Source organism: Bombina bombina, chromosome 6 (genome assembly GCF_027579735.1).
Source record: "Bombina bombina isolate aBomBom1 chromosome 6, aBomBom1.pri, whole genome shotgun sequence".
In the NCBI taxonomy this organism is placed as follows: Eukaryota; Metazoa; Chordata; class Amphibia; order Anura; family Bombinatoridae; genus Bombina; species Bombina bombina.
This window is the reverse complement of record NC_069504.1, coordinates 957,723,148-957,744,781: the sequence shown is the minus strand read 5'-3', so window position 1 is coordinate 957,744,781 and position 21,634 is coordinate 957,723,148. Positions and strand designations below refer to the sequence as shown.

At 38.8% G+C, this 21,634-nt stretch overlaps 1 protein-coding gene across 1 annotated transcript in view; it reads left to right on the top strand.

Moving 5' to 3' along the window:
* DIAPH1 (diaphanous related formin 1) overlaps positions 1-21,634 on the top strand; it is a gene marked incomplete in the record, with an annotated part of 803,068 nt that overhangs the window by 339,580 nt on the left and 441,854 nt on the right. The window contains 1 exon segment of the mRNA XM_053718607.1: positions 18,762-18,876. Coding sequence (XP_053574582.1) covers positions 18,762-18,876 — 115 coding nt within the window.

Here is a 21,634-nt window from a genome sequence, read left to right as displayed (position 1 = left end):
CAAGCTTTGGTTCGTATAAAACCTGTCATTAAGTCAATTTCTCCTCCTTGGAGTTTGAATTTGGTTCTGGGAGCTCTTCAAGCTCCTCCGTTTGAACCTATGCATTCATTGGACATTAAACTACTTTCTTGGAAAGTTTTGTTCCTTTTGGCCATCTCTTCTGCTAGAAGAGTTTCTGAATTATCTGCTCTTTCTTGTGAGTCTCCTTTTCTGATTTTTCATCAGGATAAGGCGGTGTTGCGAACTTCTTTTGAATTTTTACCTAAAGTTGTGAATTCCAACAACATTAGTAGAGAAATTGTGGTTCCTTCATTATGTCCTAATCCTAAGAATTCTAAGGAGAGATCATTGCATTCTTTGGATGTTGTTAGAGCTTTGAAATATTATGTTGAAGCTACGAAATCTTTCCGTAAGACTTCTAGTCTATTTGTTATCTTTTCCGGTTCTAGGAAAGGCCAGAAAGCTTCTGCCATTTCTTTGGCATCTTGGTTGAAATCTTTAATTCATCTTGCCTATGTTGAGTCGGGTAAAATTCCGCCTCAGAGAATTACAGCTCATTCTACTAGGTCAGTATCTACTTCCTGGGCGTTTAGGAATGAAGCTTCGGTTGACCAGATCTGCAAAGCAGCAACTTGGTCCTCTTTGCATACTTTTACTAAATTCTACCATTTTGATGTATTTTCTTCTTCTGAAGCAGTTTTTGGTAGAAAAGTTCTTCAGGCAGCGGTTTCAGTTTGAATCTTCTGCTTATGTTTTTTGTTAAACTTTATTTTGGGTGTGGATTATTTTCAGCAGGAATTGGCTGTCTTTATTTTATCCCTCCCTCTCTAGTGACTCTTGTGTGGAAAGATCCACATCTTGGGTAGTCATTATCCCATACGTCACTAGCTCATGGACTCTTGTTAATTACATGAAAGAAAACATAATTTATGTAAGAACTTACCTGATAAATTCATTTCTTTCATATTAACAAGAGTCCATGAGGCCCACCCTTTTTTGTGGTGGTTATGATTTTTTTGTATAAAGCACAATTATTCCAATTCCTTATTTTATATGCTTCGCACTTTTTTTCTTATCACCCCACTTCTTGGCTATTCGTTAAACTGATTTGTGGGTGTGGTGAGGGGTGTATTTATAGGCATTTTAAGGTTTGGGAAACTTTGCCCCTCCTGGTAGGAATGTATATCCCATACGTCACTAGCTCATGGACTCTTGTTAATATGAAAGAAATGAATTTATCAGGTAAGTTCTTACATAAATTATGTTTTCTGATGCCGTCGTACATTTAACCAAACTAACGGCTAAGAACTCCGGATTCGCCATCCAGGCGCGCAGAGCGCTATGGCTTAAATCCTGGTCAGCTGACGTGACTTCTAAATCTAAATTGCTTAATATTCCTTTCAAAGGGCAGACCTTATTCGGGCCCGGCTTGAAAGAAATTATTGCTGACATTACTGGAGGTAAGGGTCATACTCTTCCTCAGGACAGGGACAAATCAAAGGCCAAACAGTCTAATTTTCGTGCCTTTCGTAACTTCAAGGCAGGAGCAGCATCAACTTCCTCCGCCCCAAAACAGGAAGGAACTGTTGCTCGTTACAGACAGGGCTGGAAAGCTAACCAGTCCTGGAACAAGGGCAAGCAGGCCAGAAAACCTGCTTCTGCCCCTAAGACAGCATGAAGAGAGGGCCCCCTATCCGGAAACGGATCTAGTGGGGGGCAGACTTTCTCTCTTCGCCCAGGCTTGGGCAAGAGATGTCCAGGATCCCTGGGCGTTGGAGATCATATCTCAGGGATATCTTCTGGACTTCAAAGCTTCTCCTCCACAAGGGAGATTTCATCTTTCAAGGTTATCAGCAAACCAAATAAAGAAAGAGGCGTTTCTACGCTGTGTACAAGACCTCTTACTAATGGGGGTGATCCACCCAGTTCTGCAGACGGAACAAGGGCAAGGATTTTACTCAAATCTGTTTGTGGTTCCCAAGAAAGAGGGAACCTTCAGACCAATCTTGGACCTAAAAATCTTAAACAAATTCCTAAGGGTTCCATCATTCAAAATGGAAACTATTCAAACCATCCTACCCATGATCCAAGAGGGTCAGTATATGACCACAGTGGACTTAAAGGATTCCTACCTTCACATACCGATTCACAAAGATCATTATCGGTACCTAAGATTTGCCTTTCTAGACAGGCATTACCAATTTGTAGCTCTTCCCTTCGGGTTAGCTACGGCCCCGAGAATTTTTACAAAGGTTCTGGGCTCACTTCTGGCGGTGCTAAGACCGCGAAGCATATCGGTGGCTCCATACCTAGATGACATTCTGATACAAGCGTCAAGTTTTCAAATTGCCAAGTCTCATACAGAGATAGTTCTGGCATTTCTGAGGTCGCATGGGTGGAAGGTGAACGTGGAAAAGAGTTCTCTATTACCACTCACAAGGGTTCCCTTCCTAGGGACTCTTATAGATTCTATAGAGATGAAAATTTACCTGACGGAGTCCAGGTTATCAAAACTTCTAAATGCTTGCCGTGCCCTTCATTCCATTCCACACCCGTCAATAGCTCAGTGCATGGAAGTAATCGGCTTAATGGTAGCGGCAATGGACATAGTACCATTTGCGCGCCTGCATCTCAGACCGCTGCAATTATGCATGCTAAGTCAGTGGAATGGGGATTACTCAGATTTGTCCCCTCTACTAAATCTGGATCAAGAAACCAGAGATTCTCTTCTCTGGTGGCTTTCTCGAGTCCATCTGTCCAGGGGTATGACCTTTCGCAGGCCAGATTGGACGATTGTAACAACAGATGCCAGCCTTCTAGGTTGGGGCGCAGTCTGGAACTCCCTGAAGGCTCAGGGATTGTGGACTCAGGAGGAGAAACTCCTCCCAATAAATATTCTGGAATTAAGAGCAATATTCAATGCTCTTCTAGCTTGGCCTCAGTTAGCGACACTGGGGTTCATCAGATTTCAGTCGGACAACATCACGACTGTGGCTTACATCAACCATCAAGGGGGAACCAGGAGTTCCCTAGCGATGTTGGAAGTCTCAAAGATAATTCGCTGGGCAGAGTCTCACTCTTGCCACCTGTCAGCGATCTATATCCCAGGCGTGAAGAACTGGGAGGCGGATTTTCTAAGTCGCCAGACTTTTCATCCGGGGGAGTGGGAACTTCATCCGGAGGTCTTCGCTCAACTGATTCATCGTTGGGGCAAACCAGATCTGGATCTCATGGCGTCTCGCCAGAACGCCAAACTTCCTTGTTACGGATCCAGGTCCAGGGACCCGGGAGCGGCGCTGATAGATGCTCTAGCAGCCCCTTGGGTTTTCAACATGGCTTATGTGTTTCCACCATTTCCGCTGCTTCCTCGGCTGATTGCCAAGATCAAACAGGAGAGAGCATCGGTGATTCTGATAGCGCCTGCGTGGCCACGCAGGACATGGTATGCAGACCTAGTGGACATGTCATCCTGTCCACCATGGTCTCTGCCTCTGAGGCAGGACCTTCTAATTCAGGGTCCTTTCAACCATCCAAATCTAATTTCTCTGAGGCTGACTGCATGGAGATTGAACGCTTAATTCTATCAAAGCGTGGCTTCTCGGAGTCGGTTATTGATACCTTAATACAGGCTCGGAAACCTGTTACCAGAAAGATTTACCATAAGATATGGCGAAAATATTTATATTGGTGCGAATTCAAGAGTTACTCATGGAGTAAGGTTAGGATTCCTAGGATATTGTCTTTTCTACAAGAGGGTTTAGAAAAGGGCTTATCTGCTAGTTCGTTAAAGGGACAGATTTCTGCTCTGTCTATTCTTCTACACAAACGTCTGGCAGAAGTTCCAGACGTTCAGGCTTTTTGTCAGGCTTTGGCTAGGATTAAGCCTGTGTTTAAGACTGTTGCTCCGCCGTGGAGCTTAAACTTAGTTCTTAAAGTTCTTCAAGGTGTTCCGTTTGAACCCCTTCATTCCGTTGATATTAAGCTGTTATCTTGGAAAGTTCTGTTTTTGATGGCTATTTCCTCGGCTCGAAGAGTCTCTGAGTTATCTGCCTTACATTGTGATTCTCCTTATCTGATTTTCCATTCAGACAAGGTAGTTCTGCGTACTAAACCTGGGTTCTTACCTAAGGTAGTTTCTAACAGGAATATCAATCAAGAGATTGTTGTTCCATCATTGTGTCCTAAGCCTTCTTCAAAGAAGGAACGACTTTTGCATAATCTGGACGTAGTCCGTGCCCTGAAGTTCTATTTACAGGCAACTAAAGATTTTCATCAAACTTCTTCCCTGTTTGTCGTTTACTCTGGACAGAGGAGAGGTCAAAAAGCTTCGGCAACTTCTCTCTCCTTTTGGCTTCGTAGCATAATACGTTTAGCCTATGAGACTGCTGGACAGCAGCCCCCTGAAAGAATTACAGCTCATTCCACTAGAGCTGTGGCTTCCACCTGGGCCTTTAAAAATGAGGCCTCTGTTGAACAGATTTGCAAGGCTGCGACTTGGTCTTCGCTTCATACCTTTTCAAAATTTTACAAATTTGACACTTTTGCTTCTTCGGAGGCTGTTTTTGGGAGAAAGGTTCTACAGGCAGTGGTTCCTTCCGTTTAAAGTTCCTGCCTTGTCCCCCCCATCATCCGTGTACTTAAGCTTTGGTATTGGTATCCCATAAGTAATGGATGACCCGTGGACTGAATACACTTAACAAGAGAAAACATAATTTATGCTTACCTGATAAATTTATTTCTCTTGTAGTGTATTCAGTCCACGGCCCGCCCTGTCTTTTTAAGGCAGATCTAAATTTTAATTAAAACTCCAGTCACCACTGTACCCTATGGTTTCTCCTTTCTTGTCTTGTTTCGGTCGAATGACTGGATATGACATGTGAGGGGAGGAGCTATATAGCAGCTCTGCTTGGGTGATCCTCTTGCAACTTCCTGTTGGGAAGGAGAATATCCCATAAGTAATGGATGACCCGTGGACTGAATACACTACAAGAGAAATAAATTTATCAGGTAAGCATAAATTATGTTTTTGCAGGCTCATAAATCTGTTTCTAGAAAGATTTATTATTGAGTTTGGAAGACTTACATTTCATGATGTTCTCATAAATTCTCTTGGCATTCTTTTAGAATTTCTAGAATTTTACAGTTTCTTCAGGATGGTTTGGATAACGGTTTGTCTTCAAGTTCCTTGAAAGGACAAATCTCTGCTCTTTCTGTTTTATTTCACAGAAAGATTGCTAAACTTCCTGATATTCATTGTTTTGTGCAGGCTTTGGTTCGTATCAAGCCTGTCATTATATCAATCTCTCCTCCTTGGAGTCTTAATTTGGTTTTGAAGGCTTTACAGGCGCCTCCATTTGAGCCTATGCATTCTTTGGACATTAAACTACTTTCTTGGAAAGTGTTGTTTCTTTTGGCCATCTCTTCTGCTAGAAGAGTTTCTGAATTATCCGCTCTCTCTTGTGAATCTCCTTTTCTGATTTTTCATCAGGATAAGGCAGTTTTGCAGACTTCATTTAAATTCTTACCTAAGGTTGTGAATTCTTACAACATTGATAGAGAAATTGTTGTTCCTTCTTTGTGTCCTAATCCTAAGCATTCTTTGGAGAGATCTTTACATTCTTTGGATGTGGTGAGAGCTCTGAAATATTATGTTGAAGCTACTAAAGATTTCAGGAAGACTTCTAGTCTATTTGTTATCTTTTCTGGTTCCAGGAAAGGTCAGAAGGCTTCTGTCGTTTCCTTGGCCTCATGGTTAAAACTTATGATTCATCAAGCCTATTTGGAGTCGGGTCAAGCCCCGCCTCAGAGAATTACAGCTCATTCTACTAGATCAGTTTTCCACTTTGTGGGCTTTTAAGAATGAAGCTTCAGTTGATCAGATTTGCAAAGCAGCAACTTGGTCTTCTTTGCATACATTTCATAAATTCTACCATTTTGATGTATTTGCTTCTTCGGAAGCAGGTTTTGGTAGAAAAGTTCTGGCAGCTGTTTCAGTTTGATTTTTCTGCTTTTGATTTAAGTTTTTTCCTCTCATTTATGAGAATTAACTTATATTTTGGGTTGTGGATTAATTTTTTTCAACGGAAAATGGATGTTTTTATTTTTATCCCTCCCTCTCTAGTGACTCTTGCGTGGAGTTCCACATCTTGGGTATTGCTATCCCATTCGTCACTAGCTCATGGAAGAGAGCATAATTTATGTAAGAACTTACCTGATAAATTCATTTCTTTCATATTAGCAAGAGTCCATGAGGCCCACCCTTTTTGTGGTGGTTATGATTTTTTTTTTTTGTATAAAGCACAATTATTCCAATTCCTTATTTTTGATTCTTTCGCTCTTTTCTTATCACCCCACTTCTTGGCTATTCGTTAAACTGAATTGTGGGTGTGGTGAGGGGTGTATTTGTAGGCAATTTAAGGTTTGGGAAACTTTGCCCCTCCTGGTAGGAATGTATATCCCATACGTCACTAGCTCATGGACTCTTGCTAATATGAAAGAAATGAATTTATCAGGTAAGTTCTTACATAAATTATGTTTTTTCATATGGCTACCTCTCTGTGTGTGCCAAACCCACATCTGGTGTTTATTGCCAAAAAGCTCTATTTTGATTTCATCTAACCATAAAACTTGATACCATTTAAAATTCCAGTAGTGTCTGGCAAACTTAAAATGCTTGAGTTTGTTTTTGGATGAGAGTAGAGGCTTTTCTTTCATGTAATTGGCAAGAGTCCATGAGCTAGTGACGTATGGGATATAAAATCCTACCAGGAGGGGCAAAGTTTCCAAAACCTCAAAATGCCTATAAATACACCCCTGACCACACCCACAATTCAGTTTTACAAACTTTGCCTCCTATGGAGGTGGTGAAGTAAGTTTGTGCTAAGATTTCTACGTTGACATGCGCTTCTCAGCATTTTGAAGCCCGATTCCTCTCAGAGTACAGCGAATGTCAGAGGGACGTGGAGAGTATTACCTATTGAATGCAATGATTTTCCTAACGGGGGTCTTTTCATAGGTTCTCTGTTATCGGTCGTAGAGATTCATCTCATACCTCCCTTTTCAGATCAACGATATACTCTCATACACCATTACCTCTACTGATAACTGTTTCAGTACTGGTTTGGCTATCTGCTATATGTGGATGGGTGTCTTTGGGTAAGTATGTTTTTATTACTTAAGACACCTCAGCTATGGTTTGGCACTTTATGCATTTATATAAAGTTCTAAATATATGTATTGTACTTATATTTGCCATGAGTCAGGTTCATGTATTTCCTTTTACAGATTGTCAGTTTCATATTTGGGAAAGTTAATATTGAGAAATATTTTTCTTACCTGGGGTTTAGTCTTTTTTTCAATTGACTACTTCAAATTGCGGACTGTAATAGTACATTACCAGTTGCAGTTCCCTCAATTTCTAATGTACATGATATATCTATGAATTTTGAAGAATTTGTTACTGATTCTATTCAGAAGGCTTTGTCTGCATTTCCACCTTCTAATAAGCGTAAGAGGTTTTTTAAAACTTCTTATAAAGTTGATTAAATCTCAAATGACCGACAGCATAATGAATTATCCACCTCTGATGAGGATCTATCTGATTCAGAAGATCCTTCCTCAGACATTGACACTGACAAATCTACTTATTTATTTAAAATAGAGTATATGCGTTCTTTGTTAAAAGAAGTGTTAATTACTTTGGATATTGAGGAAGCTAGTCCTCTTGATATTAAAACCAGTAAATGTTTAAATGCTGTGTTTAAACCTACTGTGATTACTCCAGAGGTTTTTCCTATTCCTGATGCTATTTCTGGCATGATTTCTAAGGAATGGAATAAGCCAGGTACTCCTTTTAATCCTTCTGCAAGGTTTAAAAAATTGTATCCTTTACTAGCAACTGCAATAGAGTTTTGGGAATAAATCCCCAAAGTTGATGGGGCTATTTCTACTCTTGCTAAACGAACCACTATTCCTATGGAAGATAGTACTTCCTTTAAAGATCCTTTATATAGGAAGATTTAATCTTATCTAAAGAAAGCCTGTTTATATTCAGGTCATCTTCTTAGGCCTGCAATTACTTTGGCTGATGTTGCAGCTGCTTCAACCTTTTGGTTGGAGAATTTACCGCAACAAGAATTGGATTCTGACATATCTAGCATAATCATTTTATTTGTGATGCCATTTTTGATATTATCAAAATTGATGTTAGATCCATGTCTTTAGCTATTTTAGCTAGAAGAGCTTTGTGGCTTAAATCTTGGAATGCTGATATGACATCTAAGTCTAGATTGCTATCTCTTTCTTTCCAAGGTAATAATTTATTTGGTTCTCAGTTGAATTCTATTATTTGAACTGTTGCTGGGGGGAAAGGAGTTTTTTGCCTCAGGATAAAAAACCTAAAGATAAATCTAAGGCTTCTAATCGTTTTCGTTCCTTTCGTCAAAATAAGGAACAAAAACCTAATCCTTCCCCCAAGGAATCTGTTTCCAATTGGAAGCCTTCCTCAAATTGGAATAAATCGAAGCCTTTTAAGAAACCAAAGTCAGCCCCCAAGTCCGCATGAAGGTGCGCCCCTCATTCCAGTTCAGCTGGTAGGGGGCAGATTAAAGTTTTTCAAGGATGTTTGAGCAAATTCTGTCCAAAATCAATGGATTCAGAGCATTGTCTCTCAGAGGTACCAAATAGGATTCAGAGTAAGACCTCCTGTGAGAAGATTTTTTCTGTCACGCATCCCAATGAATCCAGTAAAAGCTCAGGCTTTCCTGAAGTGTGTTTCAGATCTGGAGGTTTCAGGGGTTATCATGCCGGTTCCCTTTCAGAAACAAGGCCTCGGGTTTTATTCAAATCTATTCATTGTCCCAAAGGAAGAAAATTAATTCAGACCAGTTTTGGATCTGAAAATTTTGAATCGTTATGTAAGAGTACCAACTTTCAAGATGGTGACTATAAGGACTATTCTGCCTTTTGTTCAGCAAGGACATTATATGTCCACAATAGACTTGCAGGATGCATACCTTCATATTCCGATTCATCCACAACATTATCAGTTCCTGAGATTCTCTTTTCTAGACAAGCATTACCAATTTGTTGCTCTTCCATTTGGCCTAGCAACAACTCCAAGAATCTTTACAAAGGTTCTGGGTGCCCTACTCTCTGTAATCAGAGAACAGGGTATTGCAGTGTTTCCTTATTTGGACGATATCTTGGTACTAGCTCAGTCTTTACGTTCTGCAGAATCTCACATGAGTCATCTTGTATTGTTTCTTCGAAAACATGGTTGGAGGATCAATTTACCAAAAAGTTTCTTGATTCCTCAGACAAGGGTCACCTTTTTAGGTTTCCAGATAGAGTCAGTGTCCATGACTCTGTCTCTAACAGACAAGAGACGTTTGAAATTGGTTGCCGCATGTCGGCACCTTCAGTCTCAGTCATTCCCTTCAGTGGCTATGTGCATGGAAGTTTTAGGCCTCATGACTGCAGCATCGGAAGCGATTCCTTTTGCTCATTTTCCCATGAGACCTCTCGAGCTTTGCATGCTGAATCAATGGTGCAGGGATTATACAAAGATATCACAATTAATATCCTTAAATCCCAATGTTCGACACTCTCTGACGTGATGGTTAAATCACCAGCGTTTAGTTCAAGGGGCCTCTTTTGTTTGGCCAACCTGGACTGTGATCACAACAGATGCGAGTCTTTCAGGTTGGGGAGCTGTCTGGGGATCTCTGACAGCACAAGGACTTTGGAAATCTCAAGAGGCGAGATTACCAATCAATATTTTAGAACTCCGTGCAATTCTCAGAGCTCTTCAGTTTTGGCCTCTGTTGAAGAGAGAACCGTTCATTTGTTTTCAGACAGACAATATCACAACGGTGGCATATGTCAATCATCAGGGTGGGACTCACAGTCCCCTAGCTATGACAGAAGTATCTTGGATACTTGTTTGGGCAGAATCCAACTCTTGTCTAATTTCTGCGGTTCATATCCCAGGTGTACACAATTTTGAAGCGGATTATCTCAGCCACCAGACTTTACATCCAGGGGAGTGGTCTCTCCATCGGGATGTGTTTTCTCAGATTGTTCAGATGTGGGGTTTTCCAGAAATAGATCTGATGGCTTCTCATCTAAACAAGAAACTTCCCAGATACCTGTCCAGGTCCAGGGATTCTCAGGCGGAAGCAGTGGATGCGCTGACACTTCCTTGGTGTTATCAACCTGCTTATATCTTCCCACCTCTAGTTCTTCTTCCAAGAGTGATCTCCAAGATCATCATGGAACAATCGTTTGTGTTGCTGGTGGCTCCAGCATGGCCCCACAGGTTTTGGTATGCGGATCTTGTTTGGATGTCCAGTTGCCAACCTTGGCCACTTCCGTTAATGAAATGAGGAAAAAGGAAGCTGAGTCCTGAGGTCAGTAATGGAGTTTATTGCAATGCAGGCTTACAACAAGTTAGGTGAGCTCCATCTAACGCGTTTCGCGCATGAGCACATGCGCTTCATCAGAGATATCAGTCTCTGCCGGTCGGGATCAATATAAGGATGTGAGCGGCCAATCAAGATCTTTCAGATCATTAACTCTTGTGATGCACGATATTGTCTAAGATAAATAGAGTATTGGTCACTCCCAAGTTAATAACATTGACCCCGTTCTGCAAGAGACCGATGGAACAGAATTTATAACAGACAAATTTCTAAATGCTTTGTACTTAATTATACATAATATTTTACACATATATATGTATACATACAATTCAGCCATTGCGGTGCTGGTACAGGTTGCAAAAAGTGGGGACATTTTTTGTGTGCTAGCTAGATACTGGGCATGAGCCAGGATCAATATGTTTGTACATCTAGACAGGGTGTGTTGAAATAAGGTAACAAGACAATTTTTAGCTAACTTCAGTTGGGTTTAAACCCCTTGGTCTGAGCTTGTGCTCTATCTAGACACAGTAGAGCTTTTGATGATCCTTTCTAGGTCCCCAGCTGGATGTATGTGATGTCCATTAGTTAAAATTATTAATAACATACTATACTATACATGCTATAATCCCCTATGTTGGAGTGTATTAAGACTTGTATTTTTCTCCGCCTCCTTATAAATAAGCAAGAAGGAAGTGGTACTCTTTGCTAATTTAATGTACCCCTACATAGTGTAAAACTAGTGAGTATATGTCACTTTGTTCGGCACTTGGATAAGTAAATATCAATATGGTGTACCTCTCTAAGATTATTATAAGAAAAACAAAGAGAGGAGATGGTACTCCATATAGGTTAAGGGGAAGCTGACGTGAGTTCTCTACCCTACCAGCTGTAGGGTGGCTACTCTGAACTAAAGAGGGAAAGGGGAAAATAGCAAATATAGGAGCTTAATAAGAACATTTGGAAATTAGACTAAAAGCAAGAATATATTTCTCTCTTTTTTTAGGTATTTGGGAAAAGGGCTGGTCTGGCTTGGATAGAATTACTTTGGAATTGTTATATAACCTTTGGTGGATCTTTTTTATTTATATTGATATATGGATATGTCTGTCTTTTGTTGTCTTCTTTTATGTGGGTTTTTTTTTAAATCATGGCACTAGTTTATGTGTGTGGGAGGGATATTTATTTACTCTATGTATAGGTTTACATCATATCTTTTGTTCATACCTTGAGGTACCCTAGTTTGTAACATGAAAATCCAGTATACTTCTCTTTTGGATAGCAATTTGTTCCTGTCTCCCCCTAACGGATTACTAGTAATTTGTTCTATAGCTTTGAATGTAAAATGAGTTAATTTTTGTGCGTGTGTGTGGAAGTGTTTGGCCACTGGAGTTCTAGGGAATTCTTCTTCTATGGACAAGAGATGTTCTCTAATACGGTCTTTTAGGGGACGTGTCGTGATTCCTACATATTGTTGTAGACAAGATGTGCATGTAATTAGATAAATGATATATGTGGATGTGCAATCCATTCTGGTAGTAATAGGATAAGATTTTTGAGTCTGTGAGGAGGTAAAGGTAAAACTTTTATCAGTATATTTGCAACTCTTGCAGGGTACATGACCACATCTATAATTGCCTTTAGTTGGAGTAAGCCAGTTGGTGGTTGGTGAAATTTTGTTGTGAAACTTGTGTGTGATCTTATCTCGTATTGTTGGTGCTCTTTTAGCTACAAATCTAATGTATTTGTGTAATTTGTCCCTTAAGGTGATGTCACCATTGAGGACTGGTAGATATTTCTTGATAATCCTTTTGATAGTGTAGAATTGATTGCTATAACTGGTTACAAAGCTTATGTGTTCTAAGGTAGTTGGTCTAATTGTGTCCTTGTTTATGCTGTTAGTTGTACTCTTTACTGGTTTGCTGTTTAATAGTAATGTCCTGTCCATTCTCATTACTTGGGTTTTGACTTTTAAAAGAAGACTTCTCTTGTATCCTCTAGCTACTAGTCGATTGGTGAGTTCTTCAGCTTGTTTAATGTATAACTGAAGAGAACTGCAGTTTCTTCGCAGCCTAAGATACTGACCCTTAGGGATGCCTCTTTGTGTGTGGGGGGGGCATGGCAGGAGTCTGCTCTTAGTATCGTGTTTCTTGAAAGAGGTTTCCTAAAGGTGCTGGTCATAATGTCTCCTTGTCTATTGTGTTCTAGTGTAAGATCCAGAAAATCGATGGTCTGATCGTTGGTTTGATACGTGAATGACAAATTGAGTGTGTTGTTATTGAAGTGGTCAATGATTTCCTGAATTGTAAGTTCTGTATTTTTCTTGTAAATTATAATTAGGTCGTCTATAAACCTGCCATATATGACTACTTTGTCCTCGAGGGCCAGCCCACCCCCAAAAAGGTAAAGATGTTCAAAATACCCCATATACAAATTTGCATATGAGGGGGCAAACTTGGCCCCCATGGCAGTGCCACATTTCTGGAGGTAGTAGTGGCCCTCGAAGACAAAGTAATTGTGTGTGAGGAGAAATCTGGTAAGTTCCTCAAGAAAAGTAATAAATTCCTCTGAATAATTAGTGTGTCTTCTTAGCATATGTGTTAGAGCCTTAAGGCCTTCCTCATGGGGGATGCTAGAGTAAAGGGCTGAGACGTCTATGGATAGCCAAGTATAGTTGTCAAGCCAAGTAATTGTTTGAATTTGTTGTATCAAATGTGTGCTGTCACGTATGTACCCAGGTAAGGACTTGACTAAAGGTTGTAACACATTGTCTAGCCAGTTCCCCACTCTCTCACACAGTGAACCTCTGCTGGCTACTATCGGTCTGCCTGGTGTGTTGACAAGGGTTTTATGAATTTTGGGTACTGTGCGAAAGGTGGGGATAGTGGGATGTTCTACTAGACAATGGGTGGCTATTTCTTGGGATAAAAATCCATCTTCCACAGCTGAATCTAACAGGGTACGGAGTTCTAGTTTGAATTTGTGGGTTGGGTTGTAAGTCAATTTTTGATATGTCTCACTGTCATTGAGTTGTCTGTATACTTCTCTTTTGTAATCTTCAGTGTTAAGGACTACTACAGCCCCCCCTTTATCCGCTGGGGTAATCACTATGTCCTTGTTAGTGCTAAGTGATTTAAGTGCAAATTGCTCATTAATGGATAGATTCTGTTTTCTTGTAAAATGACTGCAGCATCGGAAGCGATTCCTTTTGCTCATTTTCCCATGAGACCTCTCCAGCTTTGCATGCTGAATCAATGGTGCAGGGATTATACAAAGATATCACAATTTATCCTTAAATCCCAATGTTCGACACTCTGACGTGATGGTTAAATCACCAGCGTTTAGTTCAAGGGGCCTCTTTTGTTTGGCCAACCTGGACTGTGATCAAAACAGATGCGAGTCTTTCAGGTTGGGGAGCTGTCTGGGGATCTCTGACAGCACAAGGACTTTGGAAATCTCAAGAGGCGAGATTACCAATCAATATTTTAGAACTCCGTGCAATTCTCAGAGCTCTTCAGTTTTGGCCTCTGTTGAAGAGAGAACCGTTCATTTGTTTTCAGACAGACAATATCACAACGGTGGCATATGTCAATCATCAGGGTGGGACTCACAGTCCCCTAGCTATGACAGAAGTATCTTGGATACTTGTTTGGGCAGAATCCAACTCTTGTCTAATTTCTGCGGTTCATATCCCAGGTGTACACAATTTTGAAGCGGATTATCTCAGCCACCAGACTTTACATCCAGGGGAGTGGTCTCTCCATCGGGATGTGTTTTCTCAGATTGTTCAGATGTGGGGTTTTCCAGAAATAGATCTGATGGCTTCTCATCTAAACAAGAAACTTCCCAGATACCTGTCCAGGTCCAGGGATTCTCAGGCGGAAGCAGTGGATGCACTGACACTTCCTTGGTGTTATCAACCTGCTTATATCTTCCCACCTCTAGTTCTTCTTCCAAGAGTGATCTCCAAGATTATCATGGAACAATCGTTTGTGTTGCTGGTGGCTCCAGCATGGCCCCACAGGTTTTGGTATGCGGATCTTGTTTGGATGTCCAGTTGCCAACCTTGGCCACTTCCGTTAATGCCGGACCTACTGTCTCAAGGTCCGTTTTTCCATCAGGATCTCAAATCATTAAATTTGAAGGTATGGAAATTGAACATTTATTATTAAGTCATAGAGGTTTCTCTGACTCAGTAATTAATACTATGTTACAAGCTCGTAAATCTGTCTCTAGGAAGATTTATTATCGAGTTTGGAAGATTTACATTTCATGGTGTTCTCATAAATTCTCTTGGCATTCTTTTAGAATTCCTAGAATTTTACAGGTTCTCCAGGATGGTTTGGATAGGGGTTTGTCTACAAGTTCCTTGAAGGGACAAATCTCTGCTCTTTCAGTTTTTTTTCACAGAAAGATTGCTAAACTTCCTGATATTCACTGTTTTGTACAGGCTTTAGTTCAAATTAAGCCCGTCATATAAATTTCTCCTCCTTGGAGTCTTAAAGGGACAGTATACACTAATTTTCATATAACTGCATGTAATAGACACTACTATAAAGAATAAGATGCACAGATACTGATATAAAAATCTAGTATAAAACTGTTTAAAAACTTACTTAGAAGCTCTAGGTTTAGCTCTGTTGAAAAGGTCACTGGAAAGCCCACTGCAAGTGGCAAATAAGACACTCCCCCCTCCCCCTTCTTTTGCATATGAAAAGACCCTTTACACAAACAGGAGCAAGCTGGAGAAGGTAGCTGACGGTATTCTCATAAAACTTTGGGGCTTGGTTAGGAGTCTGAAAATCAGAGCAATGTTATTTAAAAATAAGCAAAACTATACATTTAAAAAAAAACCCAAACCTTTATGGGCTATATAAATAGATCATCTACAAAACATTTATGCAAAGAAAAAATAAGTGTATAATGTCCCTTTAATTTGGTTTTGAAGACGTTACAGGCTCCTCCGTTTGAGCCTATGCATTCTTTGGACATTAAACTACTTTCTTGGAAAGTGTTGTTCCTTTTGGCCATCTCTTCTGCTAGAAGAGTTTCTGAGCTATCTGCTATTTCTTGTGAATCTCCTTTTCTGATATTTCATCAAGATAAGGCGGTTTTGCGGACTTCATTTGAATTTTTACCTAAGGTTGTGAATTCTAACAACATTAGTAGAGAAATTGTTGTCCCTTCCTTGTGTCCTAAACCTAAGAATCCTTTGGAAAGATCCTTACATTCTTTGGATGTGGTAAGAGCTTTGAAATATTATGTTGAAGCTACTAAAGATTTCAGGAAGACTTCTAGTCTATTTGTTATATTTTCTGATCCTAGGAAAGGTCAGAAGGCCTCTTCTATTTCCTTGGCCTCTTGGTTAAAGCTTTTTATTCATCAAGCTTATTTGGACTCGGGTCAAGCCCCGCCTCAGAGAATTACAGCTCATTGTACTAGATCAGTCTCCACTTCGTGGGCTTTTAAGAATGAAGCTTCAGTTGATCAGATTTGCAAAGCAGCAACTTGGTCCTCTTTGCATACATTTACTAAATTCTACCGTTTTGATGTATTTGCTTCTTCTGAAGCGGTTTTTGGTAGAAAAGTTCTTCAGGCAGCTGTTTCAGTTTGATTCTTCTGCTGCTATTTTAAGTTTTTCTTTTCTCATGAGAATAACTTATATTTTGGTTGTGGATTATTTTTTCAACATTTGGCTGTTGTTTGTTTTTTATCCTTCCCTCTCTAGTGACTCTAGTGACTCTTGCGTGATAAAGCCACCAAGAGTGGCGAAACGCGTTGATGGTGATACCTAAGAAAGAATAACAGACATTCCCAGTTTTTAAAACCAACAGGTACGAAGGATTGCGAAGGATACAAGTGGGACTATTTCCACAAGCCGAGCACTCTGCGCATAGTTAAGAAGCAAGAAATAAAGATACCGGACGGATCTACTTCATCCTTTCCCAGACGTAGCGTGTGACGTCACCAACTAGCCGCAAGCTGCAGAGACACTAGTGCTACCGCAGTAAGTTACCATCCAGGAACAGGTAAGCACTCCAGAGTGTAACAGCCCGGCAGTGTGGTCAGACTAACACGGTCTGGAGATTAAACTTTTCATTAAATTCAGGAAATCTAAAGAGCATTACGATATTGAAAAGACTGGGCACATACAAAGAAAAAAGTCTCACCGTAACTTTACGATAAATTTTATCAAACAGGAACTAAAGTCTTTCCATGTCAACTTGAGTACTTCTCTTATTTGAACATTTACAGGAATTGTTTTAAAGTATTGTTTTAAAGTTTTCTTTTCCCACATTTTAATATTACCACCTTATTTATTTTATTAAGTGACCGGTCACCATAGAGTGTTATTTATATATCATTAGAGTATATGAGCAATAAATTGTATTAATATAGTGTTTTGTTATTGTGCATTTTTTTCTTTTTAACAATAGCTCACAATGCCAATTATGCACTTTAAGTAGATTTAGAAATACGTATATCGATTGGTACAGATACACCTTGTTTGCACATCACACCCAGGTAACAATATATAGTTTTGTTAGCCAGCCTGACTCCAGTCATAGAAACGCAGGACATTGCAAAATCTGATAAAAACAATTAAAAATCCTACACCGCAATTATACCTTTGCATTTTTGTATAGATACCAATACAATATCTTAGAGACTTCTCTTTAAAAGTATATAGGGAAATTTCAACCTATATTCATACATAGTATGTTAAGATTTTTGTAATTACCCCGTTGCTGTTTATGCGCATTTACACATTTTTCTATCATTGGAACTTCTATATTATTGTCCTAATTTTGGAAATGGGCATTTTCAATGCTTTTGATATTTTCTTATAGCCACTTCCCATTTGGGGAAGCTAAACCACCTTTTGACGCACATCACAGCTATATTCCTTGGTCTTACCCATTGTATTGAATGGCTAAGTGAACTTGGCCTATGTGTTACCCCTGTGAAACAGGAAGTCATGGTTGAACAATTTCCTGTTCGTAGTCACCTAGGTGTAATAAATGTAAAATACCAAATGGGAATATACTTCAAATATATTTTTCTCATATGAATTCATAGTGGTGTCAGTAATTGCACCACACATATATTTAACAAAGATTTGTTTTTGTTTTTGTATAAACCAGTATTGTGTTTGCAATTGTTTGATATCCATGATAGCATAGTATTTTTGTGTATTTTTAGAGCAAAAGATCAAAATGTTAAACAATAAAGACAATTTTTCACAGTATTCTTTGCTCATATTTATAAAGGGTGCCAATATTAGTGGAGGGCACTGTATATAATACTATATATCAGTCATTAAACCTGGTGTGTTATAGATATACATGCTTTTTTAAATGGGTTGAGCCTGTAGAAAGAGCAGACCTGCTTATATTATATCTGTATATATACACAAAGGCATATAATTACGTATATAAATGTTAATTATGGGTTTTGTTTCATTGAGTGTATCCAACTATTTGAGAAACATAAATCTGTCTCCCACCCTCTACTGGGAAGATGATTTCTCCTGCTATCTCTTGATTACAGCTTTTTATTAGAGAATACTGTGGTATTCATATTTTCAGTATAGAAAGTGGTTTCAGCAGTCAAAAACACTATTTCAAATGACAAAATAATGGAGGTAAAGGTAAAATATTAGGTGAAGGACAGTATTCAGAACATTCTTTACTTTGTAGCCTGTTCTGAAAGACTGTTAAATATTAAAGAAGCTTTTGTACTTGTTTTCTTTCCACCTGAAGCCTTTGATTAATAGACTCTCATATTTAATTTCACTTATTTTCATTTTTTTGATTATTTATTTAATGTTTTCTGCCCTTTGCCTTGTAGGAAGCATTTTGTAGCCAGCTCCATGGTAACACACAATTTAATAATCACATTCCATTTAAAATATGCAAGCGTTAGATAATTGCCTCGCTGTAAAAAAAGACTAGTTTCTTTTGTCATTTAAATTGCATTTCCTCCCTGTTCTTTTTTATTATTATTATTATTATGTGACATAACATAATTAATGAGTTTATTGCTGGGATTCTTTTCCTGATGTTGTCCTGAATAAAAAAAAAGCTAAATTCTTTTATGGATATATGGTCATACTGAAACGTCCAGTAAATTACACTTTGTTTTATGATCTTTCTTCTCATAGCTTCCTTAAGGCTAGTGCAATGCTGGTTTCTCAGAATTGACATCCCCAAACTTCTATTCTTTAATTTGCAGTTGCTCTTTCATCCATAGTGTAATTCTTTACAAGCCATTGCCAACTACTGAAACATTTGGTAGTCTGTACTTGTTTCATCAAAGTAACATATAATTGCTTTTTTTCAGATTACTCCTAAAGAGCTCTCGGAGAAATCTTTTTGGACCCAAGCAAAAGAAGACCGATTTGAAAAAGATGATCTGTTTGCAAAAATAGCCCTCACGTTCTCTTCACAGACCAAGTGTGAGTGATCTAAGAAGTTCTTTTTCTTTTTTTTTCTTTCCTTTTGAACCTTCCATCTGATTGACAGCTCACAGTGATGCATTAATCACAGCTGATTTTATTTCATATTTGGCAGCATGTCTTAAAAAATAAAAAAAATATGAATTTTAGGTAAGCACAAGGACTAGTAAATTGATAAGGATATGATTGTTAATTATGTAATTGTTTTTGTAGAGCTTAGTCATTGCTAAGCAAACAAAGTTAAGCTACTATGTTGGGTTACACAAGCAGCACTCACTAATGAAGATTTGCCCATGTTGTAGGGACACAGACAGGCTGGACAGTGGTTAAAGGGACACTGTACCCACATTTTTTTCTTTCATGATTCAGATAGAGCATGAAATTTTAAGCAACTTTCTAATTTACTCCTATTATCAATTTTTCTTCATTTCTCTTGGTATCTTTATTTGAAATGCAAGAATGTGAGTTTAGATGCCGGCCCATTTTTGGTGAAAGACTTGGGTTGTTCTTGCTGATTGGTGAATAAATTCATCCACCAATAAAAAAGTGCTCTCATAATTTTAATATCCAAAGTTTTATCTCTCAACCAAAACTGGAGACAACCAAAAAAAAGCTTAGATGCCTTATTTTTCAAATAAAGATAGCAAGAGAATGAAAAAAAAAATAGATTATAGGAGTAAATTAGAAAGTTTCTTAAAATTGCATGCTGTATCTGAATCACGAAAGAAAAAATGTGGGTTCAGTGTCCCTTTAAGTCTCCTGATTCCCTTTCTCAGCCTTTTTGGGAATAAGGCATGCACCCTTGTCATACTAAATGCAAGAATATAGTCTCCTTATAACAGGAAACAAAGTGCAATGCGCCACCCAATTGGCTTAAAAGGCAATAAGAATGCCAGAAATATAGTATAACTCAATGAGTGAAAAAATTAGGTGTTTACACTTGATAGTGTGTGTGAAAAAGATAAAAATAAAGACATAAAGAGCAGTGAAATAATATGCATGTATTATTAAGTAAATACTATTATAAGATCATATATAAAGAGATCTTATGCCCAAGTCAATAAAACTGTGATATGCAAAAATGTGAATACAACTGTGATAAAAAGTATCCAATTTAATATCTCACAATAAAAAAAGAAAATTCATAAAACGGGCATATACTAATGTTACAATAATTGTATCAGAAAGAAAGCTTTACAAATGCCAATTGTAACAAAGCATAGTATCTGCTAGTATAAGATTAAAATACAGCTGTAAATACCATACAGTTTAAAAACACATATACCACAAAATAACTTTCATGGATGATGCCGATAGAAAGAGTCCTTGAAAATCCTTCCAAACACAAGATCAGAGCACAGGAACGCTGGAAGAAATGGAGATTCGAGTGAGAAGCACAAACGGATCCACAGTTAAAGGTGACAAGTCTTACTTACACCGGAGCTTGTGGCTTGGTTCCTAGATGGAAGAAGGGTCATCTGATTGTGCAATTAACAACGCCATTCTGTCTCTGTATTTTCCACCAAATAGAAACCAGAGAAGGACGCCTTCCGCTTTTACATGTTCCGCTTTTATCTTTTGTGAGTGCTTCTATCTTTTGCACTCCCTTGCTCTGTGTGATATATATTTTTCAGTAAACTAATCATATACTTGTAGCCTCATTTTGGTCTAAATAGGGCTATATAAAGCGGAACATCCACATTCAAAATCAGAGTTTGAAAAAGGTCGTCCAAGGCTAAAACGCGTTACTTTTGTTTTGTCAATCTTGGGCTTCCATAGCCAAGTTGAAATTTGTAATTTGTGAGGCGCCAAGTCTCCTAACCGATCCGCTTCAGCTGCACGCTGAAAAGCCAAGGATTCACTATACAGACGCTACAAGGCTTCCTTCTCTGGTTTCTATTTGGTGGAAAATACAGAGACAGAATGGCGTTGTTAATTGCACAATCAGATGACCCTTCTTCCATCTAGGAACCAAGCCACAAGCTCCGGTGTAAGTAAGACTTGTCACCTTTAACTGTGGATCTGTTTGTGCTTCTCACTCGAATCTCCATTTCTTCCAGCGTTCCTGTGCTCTGATCTTGTGTTTGGAAGGATTTTCAAGGACTCTTTCTATCGGCATCATCCATGAAAGTTATTTTGTGGTATATGTGTTTTTAAACTGTATGGTATTTACAGCTGTATTTTAATCTTATACTAGCAGATACTATGCTTTGTTACAATTGGCATTTGTAAAGCTTTCTTTCTGATACAATTATTGTAACATTAGTATATGCCCGTTTTATGAATTTTCTTTTTCTCCAACATAGGTGTGTCCGGTCCACGGCGTCATCCTTACTTGTGGGATATTCTCTTCCCCAACAGGAAATGGCAAAGAGCCCAGCAAAGCTGGTCACATGATCCCTCCTAGGCTCCGCGTTCCCCAGTCATTCTCTTTGCCGTTGCACAGGCAACATCTCCACGGAGATGGCTTAGAGTTTTTTGGTGTTTAAATGTAGTTTTTATTCTTCAATCAAGAGTTTGTTATTTTAAAATAGTGCTGGTATGTACTATTTACTCTGAAACAGAAAAGAGATGAAGATTTCTGTTTGTAAGAGGAAAATGATTTTAGCAACCGTTACTAAAATCGATGGCTGTTTCCACACAGGACTGTTGAGAGGAATTAACTTCAGTTGGGGGAAACAGTGAGCAGACTTTTGCTGCTTGAGGTATGACACATTTCTAACAAGACTTGATAATGCTGGAAGCTGTCATTTTCCCT